The sequence below is a fragment of the Xenia sp. Carnegie-2017 genome, unplaced genomic scaffold (assembly GCF_021976095.1).
Source record: "Xenia sp. Carnegie-2017 unplaced genomic scaffold, XeniaSp_v1 HiC_scaffold_23, whole genome shotgun sequence".
Lineage (NCBI taxonomy): Eukaryota > Metazoa > Cnidaria > Anthozoa > Malacalcyonacea > Xeniidae > Xenia > Xenia sp. Carnegie-2017.
The window spans coordinates 19,000,547-19,028,122 of record NW_025813486.1 but is presented as its reverse complement, the minus strand read 5'-3'; the positions used below and the strand labels follow the sequence as shown (position 1 = coordinate 19,028,122).

Below are 27,576 nucleotides of genomic sequence, written 5' to 3'. Positions count from 1 at the left end.
TGAGCCGGACCTCCGTGTAAGCACCCAAACAAAACCTTAAATTCAAGCAATATGGTGGACGAACTTTGACAATTTGTGCTTCTTTGCTGATTTTATTGGCGTTTTGCGTTTCTTTTGTTGCCGAAAGCTCATCGTGAGGTGCTTCGGTAGGTAGGATTATTTCTTGAGTATGTTTTTATGATTTTTTGCGGTGTATTTGTTGCGGTGTTGGCTTATGAATTGCAAAAATTGAAGTAAAAGTCATGACTGTCAAACTGGATAAGTTCACTCATTCTTGTTCCTTGTGCATGACGAGTTTGGAATGAAACTGTTTTTTGCATTTCTGTAATTTTCAACAATCTATCTTTGATTCTGTTTCAATGAAACTTTGAAATATGAAAGATTTTTATGAGAAAACTGAAGTTATACTTTCACAAGAAACACAAATATGTCGTTGCGGCCATGACAGTTGACTTGGTCCTTTCTCAATTTTTCCACAAAATTGCTTCCAAAATGTTACGCCAAGCTTTGATACTTTCCCAATATGTGAATTTAAGGTATTGAAATTATATAATATTGTAAAAAGGGCAATTTTTCTAACGTTTATGTGATTAAATTTGAATTTTATGGTCACCCTTACAAGAGTTATCCGTCTGTCTTAGCGCTTGGGGGATCAAAATTTTCCTGCCCTATCTATATATTTGTCTATTTTTTCTAAAAATATCGTTATTCTATACCACTAAATTGATGAATTTTGCTCAAAATTAACTGTACGTACTTTAAAATACATTGTATTCATGAAAAAGTTGCGATAAGAATATAAATTAGAAAGAAATAGCGAAACGATATGCGATTAGATTTTGCTGTTGTTCTTGGTCGATCGTCAAATTTGCTTTTCAGTACGAAATAATATATTGCAAATATATGCCACTTTTATGACTTGAATGAGCATAAAAGAGTTCTATATTTTGTCATTGGGAAGAATTGTGCCTATCTGTGTGATTTTTAGTACTATAGTGATGAAAAAGTGCAAATATTCTTCTGCCAAAATTTTGGTTCGTCAAATTTTGAACGCCATTTTGCATTTATGAAACACGCTGTTTAAAATTTTCAACTTACGGTAACTTTAAACCTTTTCGCATTTCTTGTACAAAATTTACGGATTTGCACAGTATGAAAATGTTTTTATGTTTCTAATGAAAAAAATTTGTGTGTAAGGACTTTCGTAAACCGAAAATCAGCGACAAATATTTCGCAACGACTGCTCTTCAAACTTTGTGCTGTTGTCGTTTGTGAGGAAGGTCTTGAATGTTTGCATTGGATTTTGTCTATTTTTAAACGCGTCTTACAACTTTATATTTAATAGATGTGCTTGGTAATGGTTTTTCTTTAATATTTTAGTGATTCAAAGCTATTTATGACTTTACTTTGTATTTTATCTCGCAAATTCAATTGTTAAACCAACGCATTCACGTCTGTTCCTTCGAAGGGTTTTGTGGAACCACTTGAAGTGAGATTGTAGGATATATTGATAACTCGTTGCAAAATCTTTAAACTTAATAAAATTTTTAGTCTGCAAATGAAAATTCAGTAATGTTTCATGTGTATTTGATTTAAAAGCGTGTCATCCTCGCAATTTTGATCGAAAAGGCAGATTTTTCCTTCTTCTCCGAATAGACAACGACTCTATACAACTTTACCAAACTGCGCGCCCGAAAATTCCAAGGATTTAACGCTAAACGCTGGCCCATTTTTTTATAGTATTACAAAGAAATAAAGATAATATACATAGTGAACAGTCTCCAATTTCAATTACTGACAAAATAATAAAAATGAACAACGAAAATCTTCGTTACAAAAGTTAAAATCGTTAGCAACGGTAAGATCAATAATGACGTAGCATATAACATATGTCTTTTCGGTATTTCCATCTTTTGCATGCTGAAGAACCTAATATTTAGTTAGAGGCTCTGTACTTAAACGTTTAAAGGACATCACTTTGATATCTTTTGGTTAATAACGTTTTCTGCAGCACAAATTGTCAAATTCTTTTCATAATATTAGCTTTGTGTGTACTGCTTGTCTTGTCTTAAAGGGGGAAATGACATGATAACATTTACTTATAAATAAATGCTATTGTTTTGGTATATTTTTGTTCATAGAGTAAACTTGGAGTGAACATAGCTTTCATAAAGCTCTCGGTTTGAAATAGACTGAGGAATATTACTGTTTATTCAGAGAAAATGTGTTGTTCAATAATCATTAATGTTTTTCTTGTAATTTTATTGCTTGTTGCTGTTATAGTGCTAGCTGTTACTGAGTTGCATTTGGCTGTTTTAGGTTCAGTTTCATGCAAGCAACATTGTATAGTTTACAACTTGTACTAGAATGATCTAAAAATTCCACTTACTACATTTTAGTACTGAACTATTTGATTGTCCAAATTTGTTGTTTTGAAATTATTTTATGTTTTTTTCATAGGTTATCAAGAGTATTTCAGCCATACTTTGGAGCCGTCTAAAATGATAAAAGAAAGAGGAAGTCAATGGTAAGGTTTATTTCTTAATATAGAATAAACTTTTGGTTTCATTAGGGAACATTATTTTACATACTGAACATGGAGAATTGCCATAAGCAAATTTATTTTAAAATGTTTGTCAAGAATGAAATGTTGATTTTCAACTTTGTTTGATTTATAATTCTTTTATTACATGTTCGATCGGGTTCCTTTGAAGGGGGTTTTTTGGCATCTAAATGAATTTTTGTCAAGTTGTATTTTTGGGATGATTTTAAATGTAATTTAATTTTCATTCACTCAATTATACATGCCAAAAACCTCATGTGCTGCAATCTTTGTTTCAATTTCATAATCATCTTATTTCAATCATCATCCAGCCTCTTTTTGTGTTCCAAATCAAATGACAAATTACCTAATCAATTACGAAGTAACTCATTTCAATTTAAATATTTATGTCCTTTGTTAAATAAAGTGCAACCCCTAAAGAGTCATATGCATTTTTCTGTTAGTTTTTTTCTTGATATTTTACAAATTTGAGTTTTACACCACCCACGATGGTCAAAAACACACTGCAAAAAATCATCTTAAATTTTCGCAACGCTCATGTACTTCAAATCGTTTTAAATAATGACAAATGAATTGTTTTCATAAGTTGAATGACTTTCTGTTGTTAGAAGTAGTTTCACAGCTTGTTTTGTAAACGATTTTCAATAGGAATAAAGTACTTGAGTTTTTTTCCAATCTTGTGTGTTAGAGAGGCGTGTTATTGAAGTGTTTTTTGAAGTGAAATTGTCTACTTATGTTGGCCTTCGTATGGTTGTGTAAACTAATTAATTAAGATTTGCTTGTTTTTATCATAAAAGCAGATGGATTATTACAATGACAGATGTGTATATGATCTGACGCTTGTATAGATCTTTTATAAGAGCTGCTGTTTTGTTGATGATTCGTAGTTCATATTACTTTTTTACTAACATAATCTCCTGCTCTGTACGTTACGGAGGACTATGTTACATAAAAACCGGTATTTCATATAAACGATTCCACGTATTTTCACTCATATCTCTATGCGTCGGCTTTTCCTTGTTGAACTTTAATTATCGTCAACATGATTGAACATTTGTTAATATGTATTGCCATTGTAGGCAACTCTCATTGGTCTAACAATGCATTTGTATATGTTAAGTACGTGTAATATAGCCAGATACGTTTAACGTAATGAGACATTCTCTTCGCAAGCTTCTGTAGAAGGAGTTCTATTTTACTTGAAGAAAACAATTCATCTGCGCGTATGAATGAATGTTTTCACGTTAATTGGAGAAAGATAGTCTATGATGAAAAAGATTTTGCAGAAGGGAGATTGTTCTGGTCAATTCGAATGTGGTGCTAAATAGTTTATCGTTGAAACTTGTGCAAAAATAATCTCTGAAGTGTTTGAATATAAACTTGGGCTCATATTAAACTTTTAAAAGAGGCTTCGTCGAGGAAGAAATAGAAAACGACAACAGCTACTACATTATCCTTCAACAATACTCGTCTTCCTAAAGATTCCATCAGTTTTTCCTTATTTAAACACATTACAATACTCGTCTTCCTAAAGATTCCATCAGTTTTTCCTTATTTAAACACATTCCATACTGTCGTTGAAGGCCATGTCTTCTTATTCCTATGCCACGCTACGTTATCCCTATTCGTACATAATGAACAACCGTTACTCTATGTTGTACTCACCTTACAGATATCCTGGTATTCCGTCCTTTCCTGCAGTAGATCACCGTGGTTATATTGGACTCGAACCCACTCCCTACTCAACGTATGAAAGCGTCACTAGCCTTAGTCCTCGTGCGTTGCTTTATTCTCCATATGTCGCTGCACCACGTTTATCTCAAGCTTACCAATCATCGCGCTATCAACGACGCATGCGTATCCGTACAAACTTCTCTCAATGGCAAATTGATGAGCTGGAACGAGCGTTTGAGGCGACCCATTAAGGCTGAAACACACTGGGCAGTCGCTTCAGTCGCGCGTCCAAAGCGAATTGATGCGCACGCGTCAGTCGCTTGAACGCTAGAAACACACATGCAGCGACCATCGCGACATTTATCGTGGCGTCTATTGAACATGGCAGTGATTTTAGTTTGTTACAGACACAGATATCACTTAAACTTTTATTTTGGCCTTTATTATAGCTACTAATATATGAATATTTACTCAGTACAAACTACTATGTGGAGAAAAGAGAACAAGCCAGTTAAAACACGCCAATATGATCATAGCACATTACGCGTATATCGTGGATAATCCTATTCTGTGCATTTACGTTGTGCATTAGGGTTCCAGTTTGTAGCTCCTATTGTCCCTATTTGATAAGTCATATAAAAACTGAAAGATTCCAGTGTGAATTCACTATATATTGCCTTCGTTTTCCAAGGTATAATCTAAAATTTCGTATGATGCTTATGACAGGAAATATGATATGCATTTAGGAAGTTAAAATGTATCTATTGGCCAATCAGTGTAAAGCGACTGAAGCGACCAAAGTCAAAAGTTCAACATGTTGAACTTTCAAAGCGACTAGCTGACGCGACTACGCTACTAGCTTAGTAACCACGCAAAGCGGTAGTTTTAGACGCGCGACTAAAGCGACTGCCTAGTGTGTTTCAGCCTTTATCCTGACGTCTTTATGAGAGAATCTCTTGGTGCGAGGTTGGATCTCACTGAAGCAAGAGTACAGGTGTGGATAAAAAATTACCTGTGGGGGGGAGGGGTGGTTGGGAGTCAAAATAGGAATTTGGATTTCACTGAAGCTAGAGTACAGTTTTGGATAAAAATTCCTGTGGGGGTGGTTGGGAGTCAAAATAAGAATTTGGATTTCACTGAAGCAAGAGTACAGTTATGGATAAAAATTGCTGTGGGGTGGTTGGGAGTCAAATTAGGAATTTGGATTTCACTGAAGCAAGAGTACAAGTGTGGATAAAAAATTACCTGTGGGGTGGTAGGGAGTCAAAATAAGAATTTGGATTTCACTGAAGCAAGAGTACAGTTATGGATAAAATTGCTGTGGGTGGTTGGGAGTCAAATTAGGAATTTGGATTTCACTGAAGCAAGAGTACAAGTGTGGATAAAAATTACCTGTGGGGTGGTTGGGAGTCAAAATAAGAATTTGGATTTCACTGAAGCAAGAGTACAGTTATGGATAAAAATTGCTGTGGGGTGGTTGGGAGTCAAATTAGGAATTTGGATTTCACTGAAGCAAGAGTACAAGTGTGGATAAAAAATTACCTGTGGGGTGGTTGGGAGTCAAAATAAGAATTTGGATTTCACTGAAGCTAGAGTACAGTTATGGATGAAAATTCCTGTGGGGGTGGTAGGGAGTCAAATTAGGAACGAGAGGGTTGATAGTGATCTTCAAGTGTGGGTATTGTCTAAATATGGTATTGAGGTTAAAAATTTTCTTCCTGTTTTTGATTATTTAATCATCGTTCATTTCCATTTTCAGGTGTGGTTTCAAAATCGTCGTGCAAAATGGCGTAGAAAAAGAAGAACCGTTAATGAAGAAAATGAAAACGAGATGTTGACCTGCGACGACGAAGGTGGCGATGATGCTACGGGCTGTGAATATTTTGCTTCGGAGATTAAAACGAAGGAGAAAATTCAATTGAGAGAAAGTGATGAATTGGAAGACGTTAATGAAGAAAACGATGATGTTGAAAAAGCTCTGAATGGTGATTTGACCACTGGAACAAGTGATGATATGAATGTAACAAGAGAAAGCTTCCCTGGTTTGCATCCATCAGAAGAACAACACAGAGTGAATGTGTAGAAATTAAAAACTTCACTTCACAAAAGGATTATACTCCGAAGCAATATAAAAGTTCCGTTGTTTATAAATTCAATTGCCCTAAATGTAATGCTTCTTATGTTGCGAAGATTGACAGATGCCTTTACGCACGAATTAAAGAACATGCAAAATCAGACAAATCAGAGATTTACTATCATACAAATAATTGTGAGAAATTCAATTTCTTCACATAAAAAATCGGAGATTTTAAAGCATATTCACGTACAGGTCAGGTGCTCTACCTTATCTGAAATAGCCTCTATACATTATATATACATTCTTGAAAACCTTAAATTGATGAATCGCAAGGAAAAATGATCCCCAAATCAGTTTATATTATTGGCAAATGCTACGCATCTTTGACTAGACCACTGCCATATAGCAAATAAGCCAAGGATTTCCAACATGCAAAATGAACACAAAAATTAACCACTCGATACAGTGATACCATAAATTTTTCTCTTCATATAATCAAGCTATGTAATAACACGTACTGTCGAACAGAATTTTACGTTTCTACCTAAAATTTCTTTTTAATTTTTAATTTGAAACATTCCTTGTACAATAGTCATCAAAATTAACCGGAAAAAGCAAAGTAAAGAGGAACAAGCAACTCACTTAAAAAACCTATAATATCTCAATTATTCATTTTAACTCCTCTTAATAAGTAACATCAAAAATATGTTAACTATAAGAGAAGTGTTGTGTGAAAATAAAAGTCTCTCCCGCAACATAACCCAGCACAAAACCAACGTAGAGCAATCTTTCATAACCATTTGAGTACACCTAGTCTTGAACTTTATAAATTGCAACAGAGTTGCGACATTTGAATGCACACAACCTAAAATGAGGATCTCTAATCAAAACTTGAGATTTTTACCATTAACAAAAGAAGTAAATACCAAAGGATGTTAATCTTGACAAACCACGTCTTCATATCAACGCTCTGCACATGTTTTACAGATAAAACAATCTATCAGTGAAGGAAATATCTGGTTCTTCGTTTTCCATTTTATTTACTTTAAAATGATGATGAACCAGTAGCTACATAGACAGTGTTGTACGTAAGTGGATACATCTCACACAAAGGGAACTTCTTACTATAACCAATAATGGAGCATCCTCTCTGTTTTTATGTATTTACATTTTAAAAAAACAATACATTTCTAAAGATTTAAATGGTGACAATGTATCGAAACATTATAGCAGAACTAACGCTTGTCGACTGATTTGTTGAAAGTCACATGTTCAGAGTATAAATTAAAAATTTCCGTCAAAGATAGTGTTCACTTCTACGCTTTTATAAAAATGACTCATATTGTTGGTGACTTTTTGTAATCCCAAGTTTTTATTGTCTTGAGTAAAATCATGTTGGTAGTAAGCGGATGTCAAGAAAGAATGCCGGGAATGAAATAATGTAGGATAATGTAGGAAAAAAATATGAAAATACGTAAAAATGAAACATTTATTGTAATTATCAGTTGGATGAAATCAACAAAGAAATTCAATCCAACAATTCTCTGTAGACTCAACAAAATATTTTATCTATAGTGATCATTCAGTTCAATAGTCATTCTTTAAACTTTTAGAGATGCAGCACCACCTGATGCAGAGGTGACATAAATTGTTGCCCTGGAATAACCATTCTGAAATGATAAAGACAAAAGATGTTTGGATATATGAAGGTAGCAAGAAAAAACACAGGTTAATGAGAGGATTTTTTGATATTTCCATACACTTTTTTATGAATATGAGATGCGTATAACTTTTTTACCTTAATATGATTGGTTAATTTTTCTACTGAGCTTTTCTTCACTAATGTCACAGTGCATCCCCAAAACCACCTCCAGTCATTCTTGTACCATACACACCATCAACCTCCAAGGCCAGTTGTACGAGCTGGTCTAATTCCTCACAACTGACTTCAAAATCATCCCTAGATAAAATCAACGTCATACTGAAATGAAACAAATTTCAAATGAACTTTTTCCATAGCAACAACATATACCTTAGTGATTTGTGACTTTCTACCATCAATTCACCAAACATACCATAATCGTTCTTCTTTAATGCCTGTACAGCATCTTGGGTTCGCTTGATCTCTGTAATGACATGTCGACCTCTTCTAAAAATAACTTCATCCATTTTGACTTTTTTTCTGAAAATATAATCAAAATTTACATCAAATATAAAGTCTCCTGTTGTGATTTAACAAATGAAACAATAAAAAAATGGAAATTACCTTCTAACTGGGATATTGTGGCATCACGAAGACTCTTCACACCAAGAATACTTGCTGCATTCTCACATTGATTTCTTCTCTTTGGGTATTCACTCTCAGACAGATTGTGTTTGACATTTGTGTTTATAACAACAACTGCTATATTTGGATCATTCAGTGGAACTGACTGAGTTTCTATTGATCTAAGGCAAAATAAATAAATTTACTTTGTAAGAGGATGATCCTATGATGATCTAAAATGTACAAAAATGTTCATTGTTACCTGCAATCCAACAAAAGAGCGTGTCCTTCCTGTCCCATCACTGAGATGCATTGATCCATAATACCACATGGCATGTTTGCAAACTCATGTTCAGCTTTCTGACATAATTTGGCCTTCTCGATCATGGTACGTTCCTTGCTCTTAGGACAAAGCTCCTCGAGGAATGTACATGTTGCAACTTCTAGAGATGCCGAACTTGACAAACCACCTCCCAAGGGTACGGATGATGCAATGCTTGCATTGAATGCAGAAACATTATAACCAAAGTTTGCAATCACACCTTTCACATAGTTTGCCCACGATGGTTTGCCAGGAGTCAATGGTGTGGTATCAGAATGGTTAGTGAATGTAACCAGTGTTGGTTCATCAACACCACTAGCTGCAGTAACAATTTGACATTGCTCACCATCAACAGGTTTACCAACAACCACTGTCACCAAATCCAAAGCCTACATAAGTATAACTTCATGATTGATGGTTGGAAGGGGATGGGCTAGTCGGCCCCCTCATCTCCTCACATCTATTGATGCAAAGTTGTTGGACGTTGAAAAAATATTCAAGTACTTCATATATGCCTACCATGGGTAAAACAAAGCCATCGTTATAGTCGGTATGTTCGCCTATTAGGTTAACTCTTCCCGGAGCAAAAACAGCTATTGTTGGTTTACATTTAAAATATTTTTCAAATTGTTCTTTTGCGTCGCGCAGTAAATCCTCCGACATTTTCGCGTCTTATTGTCTATTCCTATATACAAAGAAGTTCTCCTTGGTTTTTCCTATAATTTTCCAAGATTGGAGTAACCAGCCTTGAGGAGAACTTCGACCACTTTTTTGTAAGTTTTTCCATTATATTTTTTAGTATACATAGTGCGTAGGTTTGCTAATAGCACTATATTACATATACTATATTATCTCTGCTATTTCTCCTTGATTTTGTAAAAAAATGTAATGTCCAGCAGTATGCAATTCCTTTCATTAAGGATATAACTGTGTGAAGGTCAAAGTTAAAATGGCTGCAAAGGTCACGAGAATGGCTTTTGGCAAGTCAAGATTTTGTTTTCAAAATTCATGGGCAGGTATGCATTTTCTTTAAATTCTGTGGAAACACTTTTAGTTGCTGCCCTCCGTTGCTTCAGAAAATACTGTGGTAGAAAAGTTAGTGAATGAAAAAACCAAAATTTCAGTTCAGTAAAGTAGTTCCTGATTATCATGTGTTATATTTTATCATGTGTTATATTTTGTCAATGAAAAAAAAATTTAATGTTTCTCTAGTTTTAGGAAATTGGCATAATTTTGTTTTGAAGCCTTCAACCAAAGTTCAACCCACACTTGGTATTTGTCGACTATCAACTGAAGCTACCACAAATTTTGTGAATGTTGTAAATGAAGGGTCATATTGCATTGTTGAAATGAAGAGGAGTCCAGTCAACTCATTGAATTTAGAAATGATGCAGGAACTAGCAAATGTGATTGAAAATTTGGGAGAAGATTCCTCATGCAAAGGAATGATTCTCACATCTGTAAGTTCATGAAATACAGTAAAATTGCAAAGAAATTTTACAGTGTTTTATCTGCTCTCTCCCAAAATTGCAATAATGCAATTTTCAAGCAAGTTGCAGCTGCAGTTACTGTAAAATTAATTGGCAAAAGTACATTGAAATTAAGTTATAAAGGTCTCAACAATTTGATATTTCAACATGAGAGGATACTGGATGCAAAGTATGTCAATAGCTGTTGCAAAAGATGTGGAACAATCGTTGAACTTATGGTGCAACCTACTTGTAAATTTGTCTATAAACATTCCAATAACAAATATCCTGTTGCTGTATTGAAATTTTCATTTGGAAGATCAGGTTTGACTATTATACAAATTTCATACTTTATGTAGGCTATATCGAAGATCTTCTCAGCTGGACTTGATATCACAGAGTTTTTGAGTGGGGATGAAGATCGATTAAGAGAATTTTGGAAATCATTTCAGAATATTTGGATAAAACTTTATGGTTCTACCTTGGCAACTATTGCTGCAGTCAATGTATGTATTGAGGTCATGAATCACAAATTCGCTAATCTTAAATGAAATATGGTGCTATTAATAACCAGTGGTGTATTTGGGGTTAGGGGCCGCACCTGCTGGTGGCTGTCTTTTAGCACTATCATGTGATTACAGAATTATGGCAAGTGATGCCAGTATTGGTCCTAATGAAACACAGTTGGTAAGTACTTCATGTATGCATCATTGAATGTACAGATCTGAGAACTCATTTTTATACCATTTTTTCCAGGGCATTGTTGCTCCCACTTGGTAAGGTACTTGAAGCTGATGTGAATCATAAATTATTTTAATTGTTGGCAAACTCTGTTCAACAAGTTTCAAAATTTCTTGTAGGTTTGCCGACACCATAGTAAACACACTGGGTCATCGTAAAACTGAACATATTCTTTGTCTTGGACAAATGCTTAGTAGTAATGAGGCAAAAACCATAGGTCTGGTTGATGAAGTTGTAAAAAAAGATGATTTGCTATCAACAGCAAAGAAGGAAATTGAAAAATGGCTTGCTATACCAGGTATTTACGTCATTTCCCATGAAAGCTGTAAAAACTGAGTTGTAATGTAAATTATCACATAGATTTCTTGCTGTACAATTTTCTTTTCTTGTGTATGATGCAAACATTAAATTTTTCCTACAGACAAAGCAAGATCTATAACAAAGTTGATGCTAAGACGCGCAACTTTGGAGACTATTAATGAACAGAGAGGCAGATACTGAACAATTTGTGAATTTAACACAGCAAGAATCCACACAAAAATGATTGCCATGTACATGAAAAACTGGCCCAAAAATCAAAATCTTGAAGATAAGAGGTGATGATTGAGTAAGAAGACAAGATATTTTGACACAAGTGTTGTTTGTACACAGTTAAGTAACTACAATGTTATAAATATGTCCAAGAAAATTAAATTATTATTTCACACTTTCCATAAAACAATCTTCATTGTCTCCATCAATTTTAGTGTTAATGTTTATGTGTATATGTTCAGTCATCATTTCTGAAACTTCAGATGAACGTTTGTTGCATTTGAACCGATGACTACGGCAACTTAGATGCTCTATAAATGTTTTCTCTCGACAACATGCACGACATAATTTGAACAAGCATTTCCTCCCCTAAGGAAAATAATATCATAAAGATATCATATTTACCATTAATCTTATAATGTCTCTGGTAGCAAGGGTAAAGCGTCCGTTTAACATGAACATAAATGAAGGAGTGGAATAAACTTTAGAGAAGTTTTGTAGAGATAAACAAACCTTTGGATTCACTGAACATTTTTCACATCTGTCCCATTTAAACGACACTGTTGAAGTAATACTTTATGTAAGATTCTTTTATTTTTGCTATAAAACTTCCATGTGCAATCGTAGATAATTTTACCTGTTGTTGGAGATTGTTTCCTCTGCTCTCGTTGCTCAAGTTTTCTTTGCTTTTTTAGCATTCGTTTCAGTTGTGTTTTACTCAAACCATCTTTTATTTCTTCTTGTTTTTTCTCTGGCTTTTTCTCATTTGTTCTACAGTTTCAAATGCATTAAATAGTTTGAGTGATAAATATGAAAGAAATGAAACTGTAACCAATTTAATAAACCTCTATACCTTATATATGGCTGACAAATCCAATAATTATGTTTCCCAGGAGAAATGGTAGTTTCTTTACTTTCTAGCTAATATGACAAAAAGAGCTGTTGAAGACAATATTCATCATATCAATATATCAGCATTATAAATTTTTACCACACACTTGAGCTAACTTCTTGAGATCATCATTTATAACTTTCATTTCCTCTAATGTTCCAGCCTTGCTTAATCTTTCTCTGATATCAGTGTGAACACATAAACTACAAAACGAGATACTCATTATAAAAAAATTTCGTGGGGGGTAAGTCATGTGACATTGTACTCTTACCCATGATGCCACATTCTAAATAAATGTGCTCTGACAGAAGATAATGCACAAGGATACATATCAACTAGCTCAAGGTATTCTGCAGTTACTTCCCATGCTGGAGGTTCATTACCAGTAAAAAGAGACGGATTACGAAGATTGCCTTCTGTTTAGAATTTGTAAGTTAGTAGTTTTGAAATTGAATATTTTGTGATTGGCAGTACATGTGATTTAGAAACTAACAATTACCCGCTGTCATAACACCATCAGCTCCAGTATAGTCTAAACATTTTTGTATATCTTCAAAGTACAAAATATTACCATTGGCAAACACTGGAATGGATAAATGCTCTCTGTGAAAAAGTGGAAGACATTTGATTTTGTTTCAAAATTACAAGTACTATACGATAAGATGCAGTGTGAAACATACTTAACAGCTTTGATGTGGTCCCAACTCGCTAAACCACTTAATTCCTTCTTTTGTTCTCTAGTTCTTCCATGAACTGTAAGTAGCTGACAAAATAACAATTTTGATTGGTGAGTACAACATAAAGTTCATGATGAAAGTATATAGTTTGATTTTTGTACCTGGCATCCCGCTTCTTCAAGCATCTTGGCATAATCTAAAGTCTTTTGGATGTCCTCAAATATACGAATTTTACAGGTGATTGGAATGGACAACTTGTCTGCCGCCAAACTGACTGGAATTAAGGTTGCACATCAAAATACAGATTATAAATGGCAGAATTATATTAGGGATAAGGGGAATTACAGGGTCACAATGGATAAATGTTGTATTGTTGTAAGGATGAGAAGAATTATGTTTGAGGTATTGGAAATGGCAATTGGGACATAGGGAATGATTGTAGAGATCTGGGTGATTATATTAGGGATAAGGAAGCACACAAAAGGGTAGTGATCTATACTTTGGGATGGAAATGATCACAAAACCTCCTACCATACACTTCGACATACGTAAATATTTATATTTACCAATTTTTCGTATAAGTTCCCATTCATCCTGTAAAAAGCTCCATAATGACCTGAAACAACAAAAACACATAAAAATAAAGACGTTTAAAATGGTGTACATTATAAAGTTAGTTTAATGAACATCAACAGATACCTCGCCTTGCTATTCCTTGTGGACAACCCAGATTCAAGTCAATTGCATCGCAGTGAGGCTGAGCCAAAAGTGCAGCATTTAAAAAGGTTTCTGGATCATTTGCACAGAACTTAAGAACGTATGATTATTTAATATAAGACAAAAAATATAACCACAATATCAAACTCAATATAATTTTTCATCTCATATTCACGTTTTTTGGGAAAAGATCTTCAACGTTGTTTCGTTTAGGAATTTAAGATGAAGGCATTTTGAGTGACCATCATAGAAACTTAAATGTCGATACCTGTACTATCAGTGGTCTATCCTCTTCACAACTTGCTAAAGCAGCTTTACGGTAATGAGCTTCTCTCAAAAACACAGAAGCGTGATACATGGGTGTATAACATAACTGAGCTCCATGTCTTCGACTTAAAATACGCCAAGGTAACTCTGATTGGTCGACCATTGGTGCAACTATATAACGTGGTTTTTTTAAAACCTTCTCGTAAAACTCAAATCCTTTATATTTTGCGGGCATTCTAGTCAAAAACGTCTATAACTTTCCTCAATTTCCAAGAGAAAGTAAGAAACCATTGTTTATCAATGACAGCGCTAGAAAGTAACAAATGAGTGCAGCCGCTGATATTGTTGTTTACATTGACGGCTCAGTTTATTGAAGCAAATGTTGAAATTCTTTCAAATGAAAGTTTAGATCAATTATAGATCGTGTTCTTTTAAATTACGTTCTGCTTTTTGATGTTATATTTATTGTACTTAAATTTCTATTATGTTTCATTTAAGTCTTGACTAGGCTGTTTAGCCTTGAGGAAGCGTAGTCCCGTTTTTAGAGATCAGTGGTGTCCTAAACAAATGGCTTTTTCATCAAAGGAAGAATGTCGTGTTCCCGTTTGAAAATATTGTAAAATAGTCATTGGTAATTAGATCTGCGCTCTTCATTTCGTTCAAATGAATGGGGGGAAAACCGGTAAGTTATAATGTTTGGTTTGTCAAGTGTTTTTTCTGGTAACAACTCAAGAAGTTTGAATATTTGTCAGTTACTCGTTTGTGTGGGCTGGGTTGAGGGATTTTGTCTTTGTATTTTGAAATAGCTTTTTCTCTTGTGATCAACGAATTGAAAAATTGAAAAATCTACACTTACTACATTATAGAAGAAATTTCGTCCAATCATAATCATGTTCGTCATTGGAAGAAATTTGCAAGCAAACTCAAACAATTGACGGATCCATGGGAGGCTTTTCATATTGATGAAAACTTTCCTGATGAAATTGGCATACGGCATCGTTATAACGCAGTAAAGAGATCCTGGGTCTGTGATGAGGTTCATGTGCGCATGGAAAAACAGGTCCTTTGATCTTTGTTTACTGAACCATAGATTTCATTGTATTTTGATTGAGACATTTGAGAGATTTGGTATTAATTCTTCTAGTATAAATGCTTATGATTAAATTTGGAAAAGGCTCTCATTGATTTCGTCATATTTCTTTAACATTTGTAGCCATTTGATCGAGGTGCAATGAGAGAATGTTTTCGTATGTAAGTACTTTACATGCTTCATTATGTCAATCAATGAGAGTATTCCATTTGAACAATGTACATCCCTATTTTCACTAGGAAAAAACTTTCAAACTTTACAAAAACACGGAACTGGAAGCATGCTGGGAACCATGTGGCAAAACGTTATATTAATGAAGTGGATAGAAAAACGTATTTTGATGATGTTGTTTTACAAATGGATGCAAAGCTTTGGGGAGAGGAGTATAATAGACATTCTCCTCCTAAGAAGGTGACAACCTGATAAAAATGGTAGGATAGTGATGAGAATGGTAGGATAGTGATGAAAATGGTTGGATAGTGATGAGAATGGTAGGATAGTGATGAGAATGGTAGGATAGTGATGAGAATGGTAGGATAGTGATGAGAATGGTAGGATATGGTAGAAAGATGAATGGATAGAAGGTGGATAGGAATGGATAGTGATGAGAATGGTGGATAGTGATGGAATGGTAGTGGATGAAAATAGGATAGTGATGAAGGAAGGGATAAATAAGGATGAATGAGAGGATAAGGTGGATAAGATAGTGAGGGAATGGAATTATATGGATGCAATGGATAAGGTGGTGGATGAAGATAGTGGAAAATAGGTTGAGGATTACAAGGTACTACACAGGATCACTAGCAATGAAATTGTTTATAATGGACAAACATCTTTTCTAGGTTGACATTCTTCAGATTTCTGTTTTGGAAATGAAAAACAGAAAAGATTCTCCACTCTACCATATAGAGCATTTTATTGAAGGAAAATATATAAAATATAATTCAAACTCTGGATTCATTCATTCTGATGATACATTAAGAGCAACACCTCAAGTAAGAAAATCTTGAAAAAATGATCAATTGAAACTCCTGCTTTTCATTAATGCTTCATATGATTCAAATCACAGGCATTTAGCCATTTTACATTTGAAAGATCCAATCACAAGATTATGGTTGTTGATATTCAAGGTTAGCCACAAATACTTGTACAAACGTTGAGTAAATATATGGTTTTACTGAACTAAAACAGAAAGATGACTTCAAAATGAGTGTTATTTTAATATGACATGATTTTCACCATCTTATGGATTTGTAAAAATGAATCAGACGTCAAAATATCATGGTAAATAGTACATTTTTTCAGGTGTTGGTGATTTATACACTGATCCTCAAATACACAGTACATCTGATGTTGATTATGGGGAAGCTAACCTTGGAACCAGAGGAATGGCATTATTTTTTTCGTCGCATCGTTGTAATAAGTAAGTTTTAAACACATATCGTAGCATGCAGACTTTATGATATGCCCGTCGTCTACATGATAACCCGTCGTGCATGATAACCCCTTCGTCTCCATGATAACCCGTCGTCTGGATAACCCGTCGTCTGATAACCGTCGTCTACATGACAACCGTCGTCTACATGACAACCCGTCGTCTACATGATAACCCGTCGTCTACATGATAACCCGTCGTCTACAATACTAAGCAGATCAGAATTATTGGTATAGCTTTCGTTCTTGTGTTGATGAATGCGAAAAAATGAAAACGATAAGGTCAACTGTAGTACGTGTTTATTAAAAGGTCCAATCATTTGCTTCTACAGTTATTTATCAATTGTTTGAAATTTAATTTCGCTCTTTTTACTATTGAAAGATGGGATAATCTTGTTTTACCATCTATTCCATCAGAAGTCAAAAGCATGCGCACTGTGCAGCGTATATTGTTGTAAAAATGGCATAGAAAGAGATAAAGAAGTTTGATTTTTACCTGGTTACTGAACCGTATGTGTAGATGTATGTACGCAATAGTTATATATAGGCATCGTGGAATATTTGTCCCATGATCCTTTGTGTTATCATTTTAATGCTCAAACTGTGCTCAACATGTTTAGAGCGTTTGCACGTAGCTTGAAAAATACTTATCTGTTTCGTGAAACCATTTTAGGATCTGTGAATCACTGGGTTTATCTCGTTTTGACTTAAGTGAGTCGGAAATGAAGCGACTAGAAGACCAAGATCGGCGTTTGATGAATTCCTTAACAATAAAGAAAGATATTGCATGTTTATCCATATCAATCCCTCAAGAGCCTATCTTATCTCCGCCGTCTACACCAATTACACCTAATTCCTGCTATTCACCGTCGTCTGCTTCTTCACTGGAGTCGTCTGACGATTATTTTGGAAATGGCGAAATCAACTGTAAAGTATGAACAAAAATAGTAATGATGTTTTTACTCATCATCATCATCATATCTTTTCGCGTTTTTGTTACGCGTGTTGTAGCAATCAGTCGAAATCAGGGACGGCTTCAGCCTTGCTACTTGCCCCCCACCAAATTTCCCTCACATGGCTTTGGTCAACCCGGGCTAGGTTTACAGACACATTGCCAAATGTGCCACGAGCCGGGATTGAACCCGCGCCGTCTGGCTTACAGCTCACGCAATTAACCATTCAGCCACCCGCCCCGTGTTTTTACTTAAAACATTCTGATGTTGATTTCATGTTTAGATTAAATACGAAGATACTATTTCCGTCGTTCCTCGTTCTTCGTCTGTATCTGTCGAAAAACTAGAAATGTCAAAACTTATTGGAAAATGTGCTCAATCTGTTTTGGGAGAGGTAAGCAGAACTTGATTATTAGTGTTGATGTGGAGCTACATCCCACGGAGTCTTTTCTATTAAAAACAGACGTTACAAAAGTTGATCCCAGAATGAAGATCATCCTCCAAATAATGATAAAAATATGCCCCCTCCCCTCCCTCCCGATATCAGATATATTTACAGTGTTGTTCTGATATGTCATTTCCCTAGATTCATTACATCCTTGCTGAGTTCAATGAAGTTGGACGATTCACGAATCAAGAAATTCAAGTTGACTCTGCTTTATTTCATTTGGAACAATCTGCAGATTGCTTTTATCCTAAAGCTCTCATTACTTTAGCAAAGATATATCTTCAACTACCCCATGATAACCTGTCTTCTTTGACAATTGAGGTGTGTATATTATTATCCACCAACGTACCCCATGATAACCTGTCTTCTTTGACAATTGAGGTGTGTATATTATTATCCTCCAATGTATCCCATGATAACCTGCCTTTCTTGACGCATCTGTTCATTTTGCGTGGGTTTGAAAACCGAATAGACTGTATTTGTTCTCCCAGATAAGAGTGAACATCAAGTAAATGCCATTTCAGTCACTTTTCAACATCTAGAGTCAAAATGGGTCCAAATCAAAACGATTCCCAACTGCAAAATGTGTTTCCCACTATCAGAGATCTAGATCTAGAAATTTTAGGGACTCAAACATGAGAAACATTTGCACTTCAAAAAATTGTCGACTTTAGTGAAAATTGTAAACATGGCTTCGTTAACAGTTTCTATGACAACGTGTAGGAAAGCGGGAAAACAGATCACGTGGTGTGGAATGCATGGAGAACGCCTGCGATAGCGGTAATATTGAAGCAATGGTATATATGGCGCATGCGTGGGACACTGGCATTGGATTGGTCAACGGAAGGTAATTATGGATAAGAGAGGTCACTGTGACATGGAGACAAAATAAGAAACATACAAAAGGATAATTTCAATGAAGTGTCACAAATATTTTATTATGAATGTTATTACCAAAACATCAGCGAATATTTCTAACCAATAGGAACGGTGAGCTGGCTAAACACAGCCAGTAATCTATTTAAAATATACAGCACCAAGTTGTATAGTGAGCATTGTGTGACTGCTCTCTATATTCTATGGAGTGTTTGCATGTGACGTCATAGCGGCCATGTTGGGGAGTATGGCGACTGATGAAAACACTGTATATACTGTGGCTTTCAACAACTAATGGTTGTATAATTTGTTTTATTTTTAGGTCGAAATCGTGGTCTAAAGCTCTTTGTCTCTATGAAAATTTGATTCAAATACTGGAAAACGACACGAACATCAACAATCGTTGATTGATCCTCTCTCAAAATTATGCTCGCGCGTGGCAGAGATGTATCGAGAGGGTGGTGATGGGATTGAACGGGACTTAAGAAAAGCCGGAGATATGTACAATAGAGCTGGCGAACATGCGATGACTGAAATGAAAGGAAAGCTTTCGAATAAATATTTCATTCTTTCGGAGGAAATCATCTCTCAACTGGAGGATGTCGAATGACGTCATCATATTATGGAGTGAGTTGATTGTTGTTGCAATTATCGGTGACTTTTTTAACTGTCTTTTATCCGAATTTACTTTGTTTACGAAAATTTTACATTATAAAATAAGAGCTTTGTTCGGATTCTTTTTGAGAAAAGGTATAACTTTTACAAATTCTAGGTATTAAACAGATTCTTTGCCTTCGATGGTTGTTTATAAATCTTCGCACAGATTTTCTTGAACTTCCCAATCTTTCCGCCATCTTTGATTTTGCTCGTCATCGCTTTGATGCTTGCCTGAGTTTCGATGTCTTTTTCCCTCTTCTTTGCATAATGTTTCCTCGGCGGCCATTCTGGCTGCGACGCCTGCCGTTGTATGTTTAAGGTTGCCAAGTTCTTTTTCAATGCCTTCTCTTGTTCGCCTTAACATTTCGTCTTCGTTATTTTCGGACACGTTATCATCTCGGTTCTAAAGAAAAACGCGTTTTTCAGTGTGGACACGATCGTCAGTTTTTCGTCGTTTCATTTAAAATACCGTGGGAAAAGTTGGGTTCCAAGACATTTTTCTCGAGTAAACGGCAGCTTGTTGTGGTGACATAACACGGACATCTGTTGCCAGTGACAGTTTTCTTTCTGTTATGGATTGCCTTCGCCGTTGGTTTACCAGACTTTTCTCGCCTTTAACGACGTCACTGACCAATGAACTACGACGTCTTTCGTTTGAATTTTGTAACTTTCTGAGAAAGGGGCAAAAGTCATTTGATTAATCTTTAATAAATGTCGAGCGGCTCACCATTGTGTGGCAAAATTTATGAAATTGGGATGTCTAATACGTGAAATTGAGCACGAAAGGAACTCAATCATTCGAACAAAACAGAAGGAAAAAAAACACGAGACTTATCTATTCTTACACGAGTTTGTATTGTTGATGGGTTTTTTCTGATGTTGCCTTGTGATAAAACTTTTTTTTAGTTTAATTTGACATGAAAATGTTTTGAAGATGGGAAAGTGTTTGCTGAAGTTTCAAATTAAACAAATTGTCACAAATGTCGGCAGCACTTGCAAGACTGTCGTCTATGTCTCATCTTACCGTCACATTGATATTGTTTTATTCTTGATTTGTTTGCGAAGTTTGATGCAACCTGAGTAATTTCATCTTTGAAACTTAGTCGTCGTTCGTCTTTGTTGCTTGGAGACTTTTCTATTTCGTTATTGTCCGTCGCTAGAAAATGAAATATTATTTGTTTTCATTGGGAAGTAACTTAATTTTCTTTTTTTCTACATTTCAGTTCGTCAGATGAAACAAAATGTCGTCACTTCTTACTTTGTGCGAGAGCAGGTGGTAATTGTGGTGCGTTAGGAGTGCGTGTGGATCTTCGACGACTGCTGACTATAGGAGGCTGAGCGAGGGATGGCCTTCGCATTTCATTGAGCACGTCATCGATATCCTTTTTGCACCAAATATTTTCAAGAATTTGCACACCAGTGATGCGAGTTTCCTCATTTGGATCGAGCATTTGACGTATGAGATCGCGACAATCTAAAATATCATTGTAAGACATACTCCGTTCGCGAAACGCAACTGTCCATCGAGGAAAATATGTCATGAATAACAGACCTTTCGTCACGTTTCTTGTGAACATTAATTTCTTAGGTGTTCCTTTTTTTACGAACGTTTTTAATTCATCATCTCCGTACGGTAATCTGGAACAACACAAGGCGTAGAGCACCACACCTACACTCCAAATGTCTGCTGCAGCACCGTTGTAACTATCGCCACGTAATATCTGAGGACATGCGTAAGCAAAAGATCCACAAAACGTCTCCAGTGGTTTTTCTTTAAAAGTACTCGTAGCAAAACCAAAATCTTAACATAGATATCATGAATTAGGTCGTAGAAAGATCGGAATTTGTCGTGACGAATTGAAATAACCTCCTACCTGAAAGTTTAACTCGTCCTTTATTATCCATTAGTATATTCTCCAATTTTATATCGCGATGAACAACTTTTTCTTGATGACAATAATTCACAGCCAAAACCAACTGTTGAAACATCCTACGTATTTCCGCTTCGACTAAATTATCACTTTTGTTTAAGTGTTCTAACAAATCTCCCTTTTCTGCGTACTCCATAATGAGAAAAACCTTTGTTTGTGTTTCAATTACTTCGTAGAATTTCGTCTTGAACAAAAAAAGAAATGTTTTATTGCTAATTTTAAATCACGAAGAAAATAATCCACGACATACCACGTGAGGATGTTTTAATCTTTGAAGAACTTGAATTTCCCTTGGCAGGAATTTCGCAAGATATTCCTTTGATGCTCGACGTTTGTTAATGATCTTTATAGCAACATGACAGTTTTGTTTAGCAGATATTCCCAACTTAACCTTAGCGTATGCCCCTTCACCCAAGGTTTGCCCTAAGGTGTAACCTTTTGCCTCTAAGGTTGACTTCCGTTCAGATCTTTGAGGTAGCAATGAGCCTTTTTTCTGAACCAAAGTGATTGATGATATATTTGTGGTCATTTTTTAGTAAAATTACTCAAATTTTCATCATCTAGTCGTTTCTGTCAAAATTTCCATTCTTTCCGCAGATCTTTTTGTGACGTCATCGTTAATCAAAATTTAGTAATGCCCATTTAAATGAAGTATATACGTGGTATACTGAAACCGCTGAAGGTCTAATCTGCGGGCTTTTCCAAAAGAAACTTCGACAACAAAAATATCAGAAAAATGGCGAAGTGACTAAAGTTAATATGTTGAGAAGATTTGGATCTGGCTGTTTTTCAAGAGTATTTTCCTCTTTTAGCAGCTATAGAATCCCTGTTGTCTGTCTATTTCATAATGGAAATTCGGCAACTACAGAGGAAAAGGTACAAAATAAATTTTTGGTCTGTTTTTTGCCCTTTCACCTCTGGTTAAGTTCTTTAGTCGACTGTAGATTGAACATAAAAGTAATATTACTATAAAATGTGTTTTTATAGAAAGAACAGTTCAAAGGTCCTATTCCAATCGGTAAGAGAAGACAAAATTTTTTGCTTGATATCATTTTTACAAACAAACGTCTTTATTTTACAATGTTTTTGTTTTTGTTTCATCAGAAAACTTAACGATAAAATATTCAAGAAGTCCAGGACCTGGTGGACAAAACGTCAACAAAGGTGATATGCAGACTAAAATGTTTTTATTTTAAAAAAAGTCACGAAAATCTAACTCATTTTTTAACATGCAGTGAATACCAAAGTGGATATTCGTTTTCATGTGATGACTGCTGACTGGATTCCTTTGTGGATAAGGAAAAAACTATTTATTGAAGTAAATAACATTATTTGATTTTTGATATTAAATATGTTGTCAATAAAGATGAAGTGTATATGTGATATTGTACAGGAAGGAAGTCGTATCAATAAAGATGGTGAAATGGTTTTACAGTCGAGCAGGTTTAGAGATCAAAAGAAAAATTTGAATGATGTAATCGCGAGAATTGAAAGAATTTTACAAAATGTTTCCGCTGTGCCTAAAGAGACGTCTGAGGAGAAGAAAAACAAGATCAATAACATGTAAAACTTATTTATCCTCAACACACCTCACCATTTTTTGTCATAACTTTTCTAAGGTAAACATGTATTGATTTCTAGGATAAGATCACAGGATGAAAGACGCTTAAAGGAAAAAAAATTTCGATCTCAAAGAAAGTCAGAAAGATCTGGTCAACAATTGTGAAATTTTGACTTTTCTCATAACTAGCAATGTCTAAAAAATCATGTTGATGCTAATTTCATGCATGATACATGTGGTTGAATTTGCAAATAGTCTCAAAGACTGGAGAACTCTTTATCTATGTACTAAAGAAATTGGTTTGAGGTGGGGGGTATCGTTTAGAGTGATGATGACAACTGCATAGATTGTTGAAATGTTAGTCATCATCAACTCCAACAGTCTTTCTCAGGACTGAACTAACCTTTTTATCTACCTTAATGTTAGCCTTATGTCATGTCTACCTTTATGTCTACCTTAATGTAAACCTTTATGTCTACCTTTATGTCTACCTTAATGTCAACCTTTATGTCTACGTTTATGTCTACCTTTATGTCTACCTTTATGTCTACCTTTATGTCTACCTTTGTGTCTACCTTTATGTCTACCTTTGTGTCTATCTTTATGTCTACGTTTATATCTACGTTTATGTCTACCTTTATGTCTACCTTTATGTCTACCTTTGTGTCTACCTTGATGTCAACCTTTATGTCTGCCTATGTCCAATGATGTAGTCAGTCGCAAACGTTATGTAAATCATTAGGTAGTAACTTATTGTAAAACAATATGTAGCTTTTTAAAGAAATGATTAATATGATAAAACATTTACACAGTATGTACAAACTAGTCTTCAATTTTGTCCAACTATTCATTGAATCTTGCAGTCATATCTTATTGAGTTAAGGTTAATAACGGTTTTTGTTATTTGCAATTTACGTATGTTAACGAAGGAAGAGAATAGTTCTTTAGTTCTTTTGTTCGGCAACAATACGTTTTGTTTCTTATAAATTAGATTTGATAGATATCCGGTAATTTGTTCAAGTACAAACAATGAATGTTAATCATGTGGAACAAATACTTATAATGATATGCGTAACACCATGTATAAAAATACTATTCCCTTCAAGTTTGCCATATAAACCACGAGGCGTCATGAAAAGCAGATGTTGTTCACATGAGATGGAAGAAGACTATACACATAGGCGACAAGTATAAAGATTTGTGACTGTGCAAAGCAAAATAAAGTTTGTTGCCTTCAACTGTCATCGATAACAAGCTACCAAAAGACGTCTCGCTTGATTGCAGTAGTTTTTTCAACACGGTTCAAATACATCGGCATGCTTTGACCGCCAAAATCTTTGAATGCGGCAGAAAAGAACTGGAATCCGTGACTTTGAAGAAACTGTTTTGATAACATGGAAAGGTACGGTTCAAAATACGTGCTTTAGGACTGAAGTACCTACAAAAGAAGGTAGGAAAAGATTGGTTATAGCCGATAATTTGGGCGTAATCCGATCAACAACATGCTCCTAAGGGAGCCAATCACCATAAAAAAATTTAGTCATGACGTCAATTAAAGAAATTTTAACAATGGAGAATTAGTCACTTTAACGTTGTACGAAGAAAGGTAAATTCTGTCATTTTACTGACGAATTATAATTTACATGGAATAATCAACTAGTCTTAGGGTAGGCCTTGTAATATTAAAGGTTTCACTGTAAAATATCTTGACCGCGATGTTAAGCCTTGGTTCGTTTGAAAGTTCTTGATGCATCGGTTAATTTTCAAACTCAACTGACTAAAGCTATTCGTGCAATGTAGCTGAATGTTCTACCATTTGAATAGTCAAACATAAAAATATTGTAATTCTCTCATTCTCTATATATCTGTTTCATATTTTCTTATATTGTAGATCCCACAAGAATGGAGTTGTGAAAGTCCCTTTACCACCTGTGTCATTCACTTCAATTACTCTCACTAGTTTGTCATTACTCATGTGTCATGGTGATTCATGGCCAAGAATGTTTATGTGTAGTTTGGATTCTTTGTGGATGTCAGTTGTTTGTTCATATAATGATGATGGGCCCCATTGTTATATGAGCCCACCTAAAGGTGGTCAGCTGATATTCACGGAAGATCAACTCTGCACTAAGCATTCTTTGAGTGATAATATAACTGGGGTATTGAAGTGATCCCTTTTCCTCCGCTTGAAATTACCCGAAGATTGCATTGTATCATGGTATCAGTTGCTACTTTATTGGTTGATGATGCTCGTTACTTCGTGTATGGAATGGTGTAAACTTGAATGGACATTGGCATAACGGCATATGTACGTATGAAGACGGAGTATACTCTTCGAAGATGGAAAACAAGCGAGTTTTACAAGCGAGAAAACAAGTAGTGCTACTTTATTGGTTGATGATGCTCGTTACTTCGTGTATGGAATGGTGTAAACTTGTATGGACATTGGCATAACGGCATATGTACGTATGAAGACGGAGTATACTCTTCGAAGATGGAAAACAAGCGAGTGGAAAAATACGACCCATTTCTGGTGGTTTGTAAGTTGAGTAGATAAGTGTTAAAATTAACTTGTATGAGTAACTGCATGAGATAGTTAAAAAGGATCCTGATGGTCTATTTTTATGATTTGAACCTTAGTCATGAAAAACACCCAAATTGAAAAAAATGTCTCTAAAAGATGTCTCTTGCTTTGAGAAAATAGCTGGCTTTTACTCGCTACTTTTTACTTATTTCATTCAACGTTTATAAAAAAAATTGCATTGCTGCAAGTAGGGTAAATGAATTATAAATTGATAAGATACACGTTATAAATTGATAAGATACACATAAAAAACTGCGCGGTGAAAAAAAAGGAAGACACCGACTAAGTCGCCTGCATCAGACTGACCCCGACAACGCTTCGAAATCAGGTATTAAAGTTTTGTTCCTTTCAATACATTCAATTTCTGTTTTTGTTCATTCATTATGCTGACATTTATAATATGTTTTTTATAGAGTAGCTATGTCTGTAGGCCTACTAACTGGACAATCAATGAACGATCAAGTCGGGCAGAAGCACCAAGACACAAGCGTCGTTTCGTCCTTTCGTCCAAAAGAGAAAAGTCTTATCTTTTGCATATCTGTTGAATTTGAAAATGCGTTTTACTGATAACCTTGGTTATCAGTAAAATTGGTTATCAATGGTTATCAATGGTTATCAGTAAAACGCATTTTCAAATTCAACAGTTAAAAATTTCCGTAAAACTAAATTTTCACAATTGTTAAATTTTTTGACAAAACACACGAGTGAAAGCCAGCTATTAATGAAGGTTTTAAAGAAGCAAAATAGAAATTTCGAATAGAATGAAGTCTGTAAGACATCAAAAATGGTCTGGTCGCACGTATTCCAAATATTTTTTATAAATGGCTGGTATTAGTTTTCATTTTTCGTCTATTTATTAAAATTTTCGTTAATACTCTGCGCTCTTTCATTTTTTGTTCTCTACCAAAATTTGCGTTTCTTTTGTTTGCGCACAAAATATTCGCGGTGTCAATAAGGTAGTCAGCCCGCTTTTTTTGTCGCTTTGTAAATTTAAATTTTTTTATACGACTGCATGTATACGACGCACGCTGCATGTTAAAGTAGATCATCAGGATCATTGAAAACAACAAAAACATGAAACATCATAAAACTAAAAAAAATGAAGGAAATTTTTCTAAATATTTGATCTTTTCTTTTATTGGAGGGTTTTTTACCGGATCCGCTGGTTTTCCCTCCCATTTCGTTTTGTTTTGGTAAAAAAAAAACAGTGTCCACATTTGGGGCCAAGCGAAGCCATTTTTCGTAACATTATTTATTGTAGTTATCATGAATATTCACGTTTCTTTTTCATTTCTTGGCCTTTGGGTATATCTCCCAAAACACTGCCTTTAATAAATCGTAAATACAATAGCATACATTTTAAAAAATAGGTACGCAGTGCGTACATGTTGGCTGTTGAATGAAGTAGATTTAATTAACATAGTTGAAGTAACATATATTTAATATTATACACGTAAAACTTGTTCAAGATTTGAAAATGCTCCATAGTTATATAACCAAGTAATTGACTTACCCTGGAATCCGATACTACCAAGTAATTGCAACTGTTGGAAAGCCTGGAATATGATACTACAGTTATTAAAGATGAAATGTACGGAATTCAAAGTTCGGAGGCAGTTACGCTCGAGAATACGTTTCAATTAAAGGCTATAAAGAGCGTTGAGAGCTATTCTTTTTGTACGGTATAGTAAAGACACAATAATAGCTTTCTCTTGTATTGTTTGTGGCAGCACGCCACTTGTAGCCATCAACAATCTCTCCAAAACATTTTTGCGTATCACTACATACTGATAACAGAACAGGTTACCCTGTCTTTTAAAGTCAAGAAATTAAATTCACTTTTATG

The 27,576-nt window shown here is 34.9% G+C and overlaps 7 protein-coding genes across 16 annotated transcripts; 4 read left to right on the top strand and 3 right to left on the bottom strand.

Moving 5' to 3' along the window:
- The first annotated feature begins 13 nt into the window (after positions 1-13).
- On the top strand, positions 14-8,515 carry LOC124449835 (homeobox protein unc-4 homolog). 7 transcript variants are annotated; one of them, XM_047000744.1, is made up of 6 exons: positions 17-146; positions 1,741-1,858; positions 2,461-2,527; positions 4,236-4,484; positions 5,165-5,231; positions 5,997-7,074. In XM_047000744.1, exons 4-6 carry the CDS (start codon positions 4,417-4,419, stop codon positions 6,318-6,320), a joined length of 459 nt encoding a protein of 152 aa, XP_046856700.1. In that variant the 5' UTR covers positions 17-146; positions 1,741-1,858; positions 2,461-2,527; positions 4,236-4,416; the 3' UTR covers positions 6,321-7,074. The 7 variants fall into 7 exon arrangements, 3 of the variants coding, with proteins under 3 accessions (XP_046856700.1, XP_046856699.1, XP_046856701.1); XM_047000743.1 differs by lacking the exon at positions 1,741-1,858; XM_047000745.1 differs by lacking the exon at positions 1,741-1,858 and having other exon boundaries at positions 17-150.
- Positions 7,790-9,605, bottom strand: LOC124449837 (galactokinase-like). The gene is given in 7 exon segments (XM_047000746.1): positions 7,790-7,984; positions 8,113-8,174; positions 8,177-8,274; positions 8,347-8,492; positions 8,576-8,762; positions 8,843-9,291; positions 9,422-9,605. Coding segments are annotated over 7 exon segments (1,155 nt in total). The 5' UTR covers positions 9,566-9,605; the 3' UTR covers positions 7,790-7,915.
- Positions 9,606-9,617: 12 nt separating this feature from the next.
- On the top strand, positions 9,618-11,830 carry LOC124449838 (enoyl-CoA delta isomerase 1, mitochondrial-like). The gene is made up of 8 exons (XM_047000747.1): positions 9,618-9,675; positions 9,823-9,918; positions 10,115-10,362; positions 10,731-10,881; positions 10,946-11,058; positions 11,128-11,147; positions 11,232-11,410; positions 11,534-11,830. Exons 2-8 carry the CDS (start codon positions 9,852-9,854, stop codon positions 11,611-11,613), a joined length of 858 nt encoding a protein of 285 aa, XP_046856703.1. The 5' UTR covers positions 9,618-9,675; positions 9,823-9,851; the 3' UTR covers positions 11,614-11,830.
- On the bottom strand, positions 11,734-14,569 carry LOC124449832 (tRNA-dihydrouridine(16/17) synthase [NAD(P)(+)]-like). The gene is given in 13 exon segments (XM_047000740.1): positions 11,734-12,012; positions 12,157-12,203; positions 12,281-12,414; positions 12,497-12,564; positions 12,642-12,738; positions 12,807-12,951; positions 13,035-13,138; positions 13,216-13,298; positions 13,374-13,486; positions 13,779-13,817; positions 13,820-13,828; positions 13,912-14,020; positions 14,198-14,569. Coding segments are annotated over 13 exon segments (1,386 nt in total). The 5' UTR covers positions 14,432-14,569; the 3' UTR covers positions 11,734-11,808.
- A 10-nt stretch (positions 14,570-14,579) lies between these two features.
- Positions 14,580-21,832, top strand: LOC124449831 (eukaryotic elongation factor 2 kinase-like). Of its 4 annotated transcripts, none has more exons than XR_006949617.1 (13): positions 14,580-14,878; positions 15,066-15,256; positions 15,410-15,447; positions 15,526-15,697; positions 16,129-16,281; positions 16,356-16,416; positions 16,592-16,709; positions 17,394-17,652; positions 17,957-18,067; positions 18,260-18,442; positions 18,845-18,968; positions 19,320-19,624; positions 20,878-21,832. XR_006949617.1 is itself a non-coding variant. In XM_047000738.1 (12 exons), exons 1-12 carry the CDS (start codon positions 14,860-14,862, stop codon positions 19,361-19,363), a joined length of 1,476 nt encoding a protein of 491 aa, XP_046856694.1. In that variant the 5' UTR covers positions 14,580-14,859; the 3' UTR covers positions 19,364-19,809. The 4 variants fall into 4 exon arrangements, 1 of the variants encoding a protein (XP_046856694.1); XR_006949616.1 differs by having other exon boundaries at positions 15,063-15,256; XM_047000738.1 differs by lacking the exon at positions 20,878-21,832 and having other exon boundaries at positions 15,063-15,256; positions 19,320-19,809.
- LOC124449305 (testis-specific serine/threonine-protein kinase 4-like) lies at positions 19,666-22,117 on the bottom strand. Its single transcript, XM_047000239.1, has 7 exons — positions 21,836-22,117; positions 21,529-21,769; positions 21,207-21,455; positions 20,913-21,128; positions 20,648-20,810; positions 20,124-20,325; positions 19,666-20,057 (listed from the first exon to the last, which is right to left on the bottom strand). Exons 1-7 carry the CDS (start codon positions 22,112-22,114, stop codon positions 19,803-19,805), a joined length of 1,605 nt encoding a protein of 534 aa, XP_046856195.1. The 5' UTR covers positions 22,115-22,117; the 3' UTR covers positions 19,666-19,802.
- Positions 22,118-22,272: 155 nt separating this feature from the next.
- Positions 22,273-23,624, top strand: LOC124449833 (peptidyl-tRNA hydrolase ICT1, mitochondrial-like). Its single transcript, XM_047000741.1, has 6 exons — positions 22,273-22,461; positions 22,573-22,603; positions 22,690-22,749; positions 22,821-22,903; positions 22,979-23,148; positions 23,227-23,624. The coding sequence occupies exons 1-6, from the start codon at positions 22,345-22,347 to the stop codon at positions 23,309-23,311; spliced, it is 546 nt and encodes a 181-aa protein (XP_046856697.1). The 5' UTR covers positions 22,273-22,344; the 3' UTR covers positions 23,312-23,624.
- Positions 23,625-27,576: the final 3,952 nt, after the last annotated feature.